We start from the raw sequence: 12,107 nt of genomic DNA, 5'->3' as shown, positions 1-12,107 counted from the left end.
CTCACTCTCTTTTTTCTTCTTCTCTCTTTCTTTCTCTCTTTCTTGTCGTCACTCTCTTTCTTCTCTTTCTACTCTTTCTTTCTTCTCATCTTTCTCTTTCACTCTTTTTCTCTATTTTCTCTCTCTCTCCATCCTTTTCTCTTTTCTCTCTGTCTCTCCTCTTCCCTCTTCTATCTCTTTACACACACACACCTGACCACGCTATCCCTTCTACAACCAACCTGATCTCTGTTCTCCAGTCCTGAGGGCAGATGACCATGTGACAATTAATGCAACGGTCGTATTGTCAGGATCCAGAACATGCTCAGGTGTCCCGCACTGGACGCTACGACCTGCGTTTAGCAGACCAACATCGCCGGATGAGGGACGAGAAGGACTTTGATATAAATATACAAGGGAACTGCGTTCTCATTGCTTGGGTGCTGTCTAGCCCCTCTGCAGGACTCTACTGTAAAGTCTTAGGCAGAGGCTGCCATGGTGAGTGCGTTATGTTGGCTCATGACTGAGCGAGAGTGTAGCTAGTTAATCTAGCAGGTTATAAAAGAATTTTGGCTAATCCCATTCTTGCATAATAACAGTATTATGTCTGTTAAAATCGGAATTCCTGGGGATTTCCCAGGCGTAGCTCGTCTAGCATATGGCTGTCTAGGCTATTATGCCCGTCTAGGCTATATGCCTTGTAGGATATTGCCCGTCGAGGCTATATGCCCAGTCTAGACTATATGCCCATCTAGGCTATATGCCCGTCTTAGATATATGCCCGTCTAGGCTAATTGCCCATCTAGTGCTCCTATATGCCCATTCTAGGCTATATGGCTGTCTAGGCTATATGCCGTCTAGGCTATATTGCCCGTCTAGGATATATGCCCGTTCTAGGATATATGCCCATCTAGACTATATACCCATCTAGGCTATTGCCCATCTAGGCTATATGCCCGTTCTAGGAATATCCCGCTAGGATATATGCCCGTCTAGGCTATATGCCCATCTAGGCTATATGCCCGTTCTAGGATATATGCCCATCTAGGACTATATGCCCGATTTAGGCTATATGCCCGTCTAGCATATATGCCGTCTAGATATATTGCCCGTCTAGGCTATATGCCACTAGGCTATATGCCCGTCTAGGCTATATGCCCGTTAGGATATATGCCCGTCTAGGCTATATGCCCATTTAGCTATATGCCCATCTAGGCTATATGCCCGCTTAAGATATGATGCCCGGTCTAGATATATGCCCATCTAGGCTATATGCCCATCTAGGCTTATATGCCCGTCTAGTGATATATGCCCATCTAGGCTATATGGCCCGTCTAGGATATATTGCCATCTAGGCTATAAGCCCGTCTAGGATATATGCCCATCTAGGCTATATGCCCCAATCTAGGCTATATGCCCATCTAGACTTATATACCCATCTAGGCTATATGGCCCGTTCTAGGGGGGGAATATATGCCCATTCCTAGGGCTATAATTTGGGGCCCCATCTAGGCTAAATGCCCGTCTAGGCTATATGCCCGTCTAGGCTATATGCCCATCTAGGCTATATGCCCAGTCTAGGCTATATGCCCATCTAGGCTATATGCCCGTCTAGACTTATACCGTCTTAGACTATATACCCGTCTAGGCTATATAACCATCTAGGCTAGAACCCATCTAGGCTATAATGCCCATCTAGACTATATCGCGATCTAGGCATATGCCCTCTAGGCTATATTCCCATCTAGGCTATATGCCCGTCTAGACTATATACCCGTCTAGGCTATATGCCCGTCTAGACTATATGCCCGTCTAGGCTATATGCCCATCTAGCTATATGCCCGTCTAGACTATATACCCGTCTAGCTAATGCCCATCTAGACTATATGCCCGTCTAGATATATGCCCATCTAGGCTATATGCCCGTCTAGACTATATACCCGTCTAGGCTATATGCCCATCTAGGCTACATGCCCTTCTAGACTATATACCCATCTAGGCTATATGCCCGTCAGGCTATATGCCCATCTAGGCTATATGCCCGTCTAGACTATATACCCGTCTAGGATATATGCCCGTCTAGACTATATACCCGTGTGACTATATGCCCATCTAGACTATATACCCATCTAGGCTATATACCCTCAGGATATATGCCCGTCTAGACTATATACCCGTCTAGACTATATGGCCCATCTAGGCTATATGCCCATCTAGACTATATACCCATCTAGGCTATATGCCCATCTAGGCTATATGCCCATCTAGGCTATATGCCCGTCTAGACTATATACCCGTCTAGGCTATATATCCATCTAGACTATTATACCCATCTAGGCTATATGCCCGTCTAGGCTATATGCCCATCTAGGCTATATGCCCGTCTAGGCTATATGCCCGTCTAGGCATGCCTAGGATATATGCCCGTCTAGACTATATACCCGTCTAGACTTATATGCCCATCTAGGCTATATGCCCGTCTAGGCTATATGCCCATCTAGGCTATATGCCCGTCTAGACTATATACCCATCTAGGCTATATGCCCATCTAGGCTATATGCCCGTCTAGGATATATGCCCGTTAGACTATATACCCGGTCTAGGCTATATGCCCGTCTAGGATATATGCCCGTCTAGGATATAATGCCCGTCTAGGATATTATGCCGCATGGGATTCAGACTCTTGGTCAATGAAGCTAGTGGGGCTTTTTTGATAAGGTGATGGTGGATGCATAGGATAAATCACCAGGGTAAACCTTATATACCACAGCGCCTCCTATCTCAAACACGGCCATGACAAAGTGACAACATCTTGTGAAGCTTTAGCATGTCACGCAATGGTTTCAAAATGGAAATAAAGTATGACGGATTTCACAGGCTCGGTGACTTACTGAGAGAAGCCTCCTACAAACCCTCTGAAAATGTGATCGTAGTTTTATATCAGTATAAATAAAGGATACATACGTAAATAAAATATACTGAGAGAGTAGTTGTCCTCCTACCCAGTACATTGAGGTTGAAGTGTCTGCTGCGGTCTCCTGCTCTGTTGTGTGCCAGGCAGCTGTACCTGCCCGTGTCATCCACCTGGGCACCAGATATCTGGAGGTACCGTCCGTGAGACAACACCTGGTGACGTCTGTCTGTCCCTAACGACTGTCCGTCCTTCAGCCAGGTGATCTCCGGCACTGGGTTACCTAGTTAACGGTTAATAACAGGTTATCTTAGCGACCATCGGGATGGTGAAATAGTTTCCTGTTACAGTATGTATGAACTGTAAAATAGTCTATTTTGGATTGAGATATGTTTAGTCATTGTGGAGTTGTGTTGCCATGATGTCACTGACCTGCGACCTCACAGGTCAGTGTCACGTTGTGTTTCTCCTTGACCTTGGCATCCTGCACCGTGCCTTCATCCACAATGCTAGGGGGGACTGGAAGATGACATGCATGGAAAGGGTTAAGAGCAATACAACTACTGTACCAACCCTCAACCATGGATGTAGGCCTTATAATGGGATTATGAAGGCTTCATTGCGTTCAAACTGGTTGTTCATGTTAAGTCCGTCTAGTAGTGGTTATCAGGTATTCTCACTATCACAATATCCACCAGTGACATACTGAAATACATATTTCTCTCTCAGGTCAAAGGCCTGAGAGATAAGATAAAGGTCATTAACGTCATTACCCAGGATGTCCAGGTCAAAGTTCTTCCTCTCCTCTCCGGCCGTGTTGGACACAATGCAGCTGTATCTCCCAGCATCCTCCACTGCTGCGTGCATCAGACGAAGGCTCCGCCCTCCTGACAAACATGTCAATACTTGGTTGAGCTCAAGTCTCTAAATAATCACTGTGTCTTTGATTGGTCCTTTTCAAAACTTAATCTAAAGTCAATATTTATTCTGTGTCCCAAATGGTAAAATATTTCCTACATAATGCACTACTTTACATAGGGAATATGGTGCAATTTGGGACAGTTTGGAGCCTAAAGAGGTGCAAACAGACAAAATGCTCCCTCACACATTACAATTGTGGCTTCCATGCAGTTTGCTTTCTGGGGCACTAAAAATCAATTTAGCTGTGTGAAACAGGATACACTGACCAAGCCACAGCTGTTCAAACACACCCACTCAAACAGATGAACTCAGGTCAGTTCCTATTTTCTCTCTTTTTTTACTTCAAAAACAACAGTTATTATCTGGACACAGAAAACAGTTCACACACACGGCCATGCACACACACACACACACGGCCATGCACACACACACACACACACACACACACACACACACACACACACACACACACACAACACCAACTTCAAGGAGCACATCAGATCCATCCCAGAGGACAAGTAGCATGTTCTCTGATTTCAAGTAGAAAATTGTCCCCGACGGATGTGGCTCTTAGAAGAGGACTGAGCTTATTTATTTTTATGGTAAAATGTAATCATAATATTTCTGGTAGGATTAAATCATAATTTTTATGGTAGGATTAAATCATTATTTTTATAGCATTTTTTTTTTTCAAATATGCAACTTTTTTGAGGGAAAATTTTTCTTAAATTTACAGCTGAACGTGCAATAAATGAATATCATGTTAACTGGCTTGCCTGCTTCAGTGGAGAATTACTGACCACACCCCACAGAGTTTGAACCAGTAATCACCTCTACACAAATCCATTTCCCTGGCTGACCACAATCACAACCACCATATCCCCTTTCCTCACATCCTCTAGCCTGAAAAGGTGGTCAGGCTGCGGTTGATGTGTGTGACCGCTGGTCATGGTCCATGTTTGAGGCCAGGCTGTGTTTGTATTAGAGTGAGTTAGGACGGTAAAGGAAGTGACTGAGGTAAAGTGACTACCATAACTTCAGGAGGTCGAGGGTTCGTCCCAACTGCAACCCTGTTCCCGATCGAGTGCACTATTTTTAACAAGAGCCCTGGTCAAAAGTAGTAAACTATCTAGGGAACAGGGTGCCAGTTCGGACGTGGCCTGAATCTAGCTGCAGTCAGGACCGCTGACTGTTGTCTTTGGAAGCACAAAGAGAGCAGCTTGTTAAAGCGTTCAACAACAAAAACTCCTGCCTCTCCCAGAGGTTTTGTCTTTCTACACACCGCCTCGTCTGCAGCTCTGTTGGGGTTGGCCTTCGTCCTACTGATCACATTACTGCTTATTACAGTTGATGTAGTGCAACTGTTTGGCCTTTCAACTGTAGCTGGGAGACAGATTGATCAACGTGACTCCACAGAGAGTCAGACTATGTGGCTAGATAGTACCAGAGACCATTGTTGTAATAGAAGGCCCTGATTATTCCTGTACTTCTCAATCATGGGTTCCTTTTCTCGTCTACTTCCCTTGCCCACTTAACTAGAAGGACCTATATTCCTGACCATGTGACCTGACATTAAGCACAAAGGAAATGAGGGGGATAAGGATACAAAGCGTTGTCATAGCAACAGACGGTTGTAAGGATACACGTCAACGACAGATATCTTCACCAAGATGATGTCACATAAGGCAGACCGAATGGCGAGCTAACCTGAGAGGACGCGGACAGAGCTGGAGGCTCTGATTGTCCGTCCGTCCTTCAGCCAGGTGATAGCAGGAAGAGGGATGCCGGAGGCCTCACAGGTCAGGACCACAGGGTTGTTCACCACCACACTCACATTCTCTGGGACCTGGGTCTGACCGCTGATACTGGGGGGGACTGGAGAGAGGATGTACATACATGTACATTAACACACACGTTTATTTTACTATCCTTGTGGAGACCAAACAATTGATTCCATTCAAAATCCTATTTTCCCTAACCCCTAACCCTAAATCTCAACCTAACCCTAATTGTAACCCTAAACCTAACACCTAAGCCTAAAATAGCAATTTGTCTTGTCCCCACTTGTACGAATGTTCCTTGTTTTACCATCCTTGTGAGGACTTCTGGTCCCCACAAGGATAGTAAAACCAAAACACACACACACACCATATATCATGTACAGAATGTGGTCACAAACTGCTGATAGGAACTGAGACACAAGACACAAGATATCATAATACTAGCAGGTACAGAATAAGTTTCTTTCAGCCATATAGTCCAGTGTATTGCATTACCCCCCCCCACCCCCCCCCCCCCCCCCCCCCCCACCCCCCCCTTCCACTCTCTATTCTAAGTTATGCTATGCTGACGAGAGTCTTACCGTGTACGTTGACATCATGCTTGCTGTCGGCCTGTCCCGCCACATCACCGCCACACACGTGTAGCGCCCCGTGTCCGAAACCTTGCGTCCTTGATTTGTAGGACCGCCCCTCATTTAGCACCTGAGCCAGTGGCCTCGTGAGTGTGATTGTCTACCGCTCCTCAGCCATGTGACCGCTGGGCGGGGCACGCCGTCGGCCTCGCACTGCAGCGTGATGTCTCCTCCCTCTGCATGGTGATGTCATTTCCTGCGGTCCCCTCACTGCGTCTGATGGAAGGGCGGACTGCAGTGAGAGGAGGAGTGGTGAAGAGCATGCCCTCCTGAGGACACACACACACACACATACACATACACATACACACACACACACGTTTTTAGCACGTGTGAGGTTTCTTTGTACTATTTTCGTACCATACACCTGCAGGCTGTACTCCTTGGCCTGTGTGCCGGCGGCGTTTGGAGGCGGTGCAGGTGTAAGAGGCGGAGTCTGTCCTCTCAGCACCGGAGATCTGTAGCTGACGACCCCCCGACAGGGCCGGACCCTCGAGTCCGACTTCAACTCTGAACCTGAGAGAAAAATACACACACACATAGATAAACAACTGCACAGGTACGCACACACACACACACACACACACACACACACACACACACACACACACACACACCACACACAACACACACACACACACACACACACACTGGTATACACACACTCATACACACACTCTCAAACGCATGCATACACTCATATACACACTCATACACACACTGATACACACACACACACACCCACACACACACACAACACACACCACACTGGTATACTACACCACTCTCAATGCATGCACACACACCCCGATCCTTCTTACCGTTCTTGCGCCAGTGGTGAGGCTGGGAGTGAATGCCACTGGACTCACACACCAGAGTGATCAGACTTCCCTCAATCACTGTCATGGAGACACATCCTCTGAACCCGATACTGGGAGAGACTGGGATGCACAGGGAATATTACACAACTGAACGCATTATGAACGAAGTGGTAATGGAGTAGCTGTCATAACAATGAGAAAAAAACTAGGGTGCTCATCACATTACAAATCAACGCTCATCACATTACAAATCAACGCTCATCACATTACGCACATTATTCAACGCTCATCACATTACGCACATTATTCAACGCTCATCACATTACGAATCAATGCTTATCACATTACGATCAACGCTCATCACATTTACAATATCCAACCACTTCCAGTCACATTACGATATCAACTCTCATCACATTACGAATCAACTCTCATCACATTACGAATCAACTTCATCACAATCATCTACAAATCAAACTCTCATCACATTACGAACTCTCATCACATTTCTCTCACTATTACGAATCAACTCTCTATCACATTACGAATCAACTCTCATTCACCTATTAACGCACATTATCTGAACGCTTCAATCACATTACGCACATTTCATTTCAACGGCTCATCAACATTACGCACTATTATTTCAACGCTCATTCACATTACGTAATTCAACTCTTACATCACATTATTACGCAGCCAATTATTCAACGCTCTACATACGACATTACGCACATTTATCTTGAACGCTCATCACATTACCAACATTATTCAACGCTTCAACACATTAACACATTCATTCACACCAGATAGCTAAATTAGTTCAACGCTCCATCACATTACGGCACATCTATTCATACGCTCATTCCACGCATTACAACATCTATTTACTCAGAAGCTCACGTTTACATTATTTCAACGGCACTCATCACCATTATCGCACATTATTCCTGCAACAAGCTTCACGTCTTATATTATTCAACGCTCATCACATTACGCACATTATTCAACGCTCATCACATTACACACATTATTCAAAGCTCACGTATATTATTCAACGCTCATCACATTACACACATTATTCAAAGCTCATTGCATTATGCACATTATTCAACGCGTATCACGTTTTTCAACACTCAACACATTATTCATTATCCGTAGCTTATGCCTGCCCATACCATAACCCCACCGCCACCATGGGGCACTCTGTTCACAACGTTGACATCAGCTGAACCACTCGCCCACACGACGCCATACACATGGTCTTCGATTGTGAAGCTGGTTGGACGTACTGCCAAATTCTCTAAAACGACGTTGGAGGCGCCTTATCGTAGAGAAATGAACATTACATTCTCTGGCAACAACTCTGGTGGAAATTCATGCAGTCAGCATGCCAATTTCCCGCTCCCTCAAAACTTGAGACATCTGTGGCATTGTGTTGTGTGACAAATCTGCACATTTTAGAGTGGCCTTTTATTGTTCCCAGCACAATGTGCACCCGTGTAATGATAAAAAAATATATATATATATTATTATTTCACCTTTATTTAACCAGGTAGGTCAGTTGAGAACAAGTTCTCATTTACAACTGTGACCTGGCCAAGATAAAGCAAAGCAGTGCGACAATAACAACAACACAGAGTTACACATGGAATAAGCAAACATACAGTCAATAACACAATAGAAAAAAATCTATATACAGTGTGTGTGCAAATGAGGTAAGATAAGGGAGGTAGGTCAATAAATAGGCCATAGTGGCGAAATAATTACAATTTAGCAATTCAACTTTTTAGGGATAGGGGGCAGCATTTTCACTTTGGATGAATCGCGTGCCCATAGTGAACTGCCTCCTACTCTGTCCCAGATGCTAATATATGCATATTATTATTACTATTGGATAGAAAACACTCTGAAGTTTCTAAAACTGTTTGAATTATGTCTGTATAACAGGACTCATATGGCAGGCAAACTTCCAAACAGGAAGTGGATATTCTGGGGCTGGTTGATGTTAAAACTCATCGTCTATTCACATCCCAGTAAGATATGGATCTGTTCGCACTTCCTACGCCTTCCACTAGATGTCGACAGTCAGTAGAATGTGGAATAAAGCCTCTAGTGTGATGTGGGACCGGATGGCAGCTATTTGAGTCAGTGGTCTGGCAGAATGCTAGTACCTGGTCACGCGCGCTAGTCATGATATGGCCATGTGTTCCATTACTCTGTAGACAAAAACGAATGCTCCAGTTGGAACGTTATTGGATATATATGATAACAACATCCTGAAGATTGATTCTCTACTTAATTTGACCAGTTTATTCGACCTGGAATATAACTTTTTGAAGTTTTCGTCCGAGTTCGCCTGGACCGGCGCCAGCGTTTGGACATGTGAACTAAACGTGCCAGCAAAAGTAGCTAATTGGACACTAGTAATGGACATTATCGAACCAAACAACAATTTATTGTGGAACTAGGATTCCTGGCACTGCATTCTGATGAAAGATCATCAAAGGTAAGGAAATATTTATGATGTCATTTCGTATTTCTGTTGACTCCAACATGGCGGAGAAATGTTGTGTATTTCTGAGCGCCGTCTCAGATTATTGCATGGTATGCTTTTTCCTAAAGTTTTTTAAAAATCTGACACAGCGGTTGCATTAAGAACAAGAGTATCTTTAATTATATGTAAAACATGTACAGTGGGGAGAACAAGTATTTGATACACTGCCGATTTTGGCAGGTTTTTCCTACTTACAAAGCATGTAGAGGTCTGTAATTTTTATCATAGGTACACTTCAACTGTGAGAGACGGAATCTAAAACAAAAATCCAGAAAATCACATTGTATGATTTTTAAGTAATTAATTTGCATTTTATTGCATGACATAAGTATTTGATCACTACCAACCAGTAAGAATTCCGGCTCTCCCAGACCTGTTAGTTTTTCTTTAAGAAGCCCTCTGTTTCTCCACTCATTACCTGTATTAACTGCACCTGTTGAACTCGTTACTGTATAAAAGACACTGTCCACACACTCAATCAAACAGACTCCAACCTCTCCACAATGGCCAAGACCAGAGAGCTGTGTAAGGACATCAGGGTTAAATTGTAGACCTGCACAAGGCTGGGATGGGCTACAGGACAATAGGCAAGCAGCTTGGTGAGAAGGCAACAACTGTTGGCGCAATTATTAGAAAATGGAAGAAATTCAAGATGACGGTCAATAACCCTCGTCTGGGTCTCCATGCAAGATCTCACTCGTGGGCATCAATGATAATGAGGAAGGTGAGGATCAGCCCAGAACTACACGGCAGGACCTGGTCAATGACCTGAAGAGAGCTGGACCACAGTCTCAAAGAAGTAACACACTACGCCGTCATGGATTAAAATCCTGCAGCGCACGCAAGGTCCCCTGCTCAAGCCAGCACATCCAGGCCGTCTGAAGTTTGCCAATGACCATCTGGATGATCCAGAGGAGGAATGGGAGAAGGTCATGTGGTCTGATGAGACAAAAATAGAGCTTTTTGGTCTAAACTCCACTCGCCGTGTTTAGAGGAAGAAGAAGGATGAGTACAACCCAAGAACACCATCCCAACCGTGAAGCATGGAGGTGGAAACATCATTCTTTGGGGATGCTTTTCTGCAAAGGGGACAGGACGACTGCACCGTATTGAGGGGAGGATGGATGGGGCATGTATCGCGAGATCTTGGCCAACACCCTCTTCCCTCAGTAAGATCATTGAAGATGGGTCGTGGCTGGGTCTTACAGCATGACAACGACCCGAAACACACAGCCAGGGCAACTAAGGAGTGGCTCCGTAAGAAGCATCTCAAGGTCCTGGAGTGGCCTAGCCAGTCTCCAGACCTGAACCCAATAGAAAATCTTTGGAGGGAGCTGAATGTCGTATTGCCCAGCGACAGCCCCGGAACCTGAAGGATCTGGAGAAGGTCTGTATGGAGGAGTGGGCCAAAATCACTGCTGCAGTGTGTGCAAACCTGGTCAAGAACTACAGGAAACGTTGATCTCTGTAATTGCAAACAAAGGTTTCTGTACCAAATATTAAGTTTTGCTTTTCTAATGTTCAAATACTTATGTCATGCAATAAAATGCAAATGAATTACTTAAAAATCATACAATGTGATTTTCTGGATTTTTGTTTTAGATTCCGTCTCTCACAGTTGAAGTGTACCTTGAATAAATTACAGACCTCTACATGCTTTGTAAGTAGGAAAACCTGCAAAATCGGCAGTGTATCCAAATACTTGTTCTCCCACTGTATCTTTCATCAAAGTTTATGATGAGTATTTCTGTTATTTGACGTGGCTCTCTGTAATTACTCCGATATTTTGGAGGCATTTCTGAACATGGCGCCAATGTAAACCGAGATTTGTGGATATAAATATGCACATTATCGAACAAAACATAAATGTATTGGTAACATGATGTCCTATGTGTCATCTGATGAAGATTATCAAAGGTTAGTGATTCATTTTTATCTCTATTTCTGCTTTTGTGACTCTATCTTTGGCTGGGAAAAATGGCTGTTTGTTTTTTGGATTTGGTGGTGATCTAACATAAATATATGTTGTGTTTTCGCTGTAAAACATTTTAAAAATCGGACACGATGGGTAGATTAACAAGATGTTTATCTTTCATTTGCTGTATTGGACTTGTTAATGTGTGAAAGTTACATATTTCTAAAAAATATTTTTGAATTTCGCGCGCTGCCTTTTCAGCGGAATGTTGTGGGTGTTCCGCTAGCGGAACCCCTGTGCTAGAAAGTTTAAACACTGGTGTGATAGATGTGCAGAAGATGAATGTGCAAGTAGAGATACCGAGATACCGCTATTTACAGATGGGTTATGTACAGGTGCAGTGATCTGTGAGCTGCTCTGACAGCTGGTGCTTAAAGTTAGAGAGGGAGATATGAGTCTCCAGCTTCAGTGATTTTTGCAATTCGTTCCAGTCATTGGCAGCTTAGAACTGGAAGGAAAGGGGAATTGGCTTTGGGGAGGACCAGTGAAATATACCTGATGGAGCGCGTGCCACGGGTGGGTGCTGCTAT

At 44.2% G+C, this 12,107-nt stretch overlaps 1 protein-coding gene across 1 annotated transcript in view; it reads right to left on the bottom strand.

Annotated features, from left to right (window-relative positions):
* Positions 1 to 12,107, bottom strand: part of hmcn1 (hemicentin 1) — a 277,402-nt gene that overhangs the window by 60,276 nt on the left and 205,019 nt on the right. The window contains 11 exon segments of the mRNA XM_070447449.1: positions 2,989 to 3,173; positions 3,323 to 3,409; positions 3,664 to 3,777; positions 5,519 to 5,686; positions 6,174 to 6,218; positions 6,221 to 6,403; positions 6,406 to 6,456; positions 6,585 to 6,630; positions 6,632 to 6,708; positions 6,711 to 6,740; positions 7,046 to 7,165. Of these exon segments, the coding sequence (XP_070303550.1) occupies positions 2,989 to 3,173; positions 3,323 to 3,409; positions 3,664 to 3,777; positions 5,519 to 5,686; positions 6,174 to 6,218; positions 6,221 to 6,403; positions 6,406 to 6,456; positions 6,585 to 6,630; positions 6,632 to 6,708; positions 6,711 to 6,740; positions 7,046 to 7,165 (1,106 nt within the window).

The sequence above is a fragment of the Salvelinus sp. IW2-2015 genome, linkage group LG16 (assembly GCF_002910315.2).
Source record: "Salvelinus sp. IW2-2015 linkage group LG16, ASM291031v2, whole genome shotgun sequence".
NCBI lineage: Eukaryota > Metazoa > Chordata > Actinopteri > Salmoniformes > Salmonidae > Salvelinus > Salvelinus sp. IW2-2015.
This window is presented reverse-complemented; position numbering and strand designations above follow the sequence as displayed.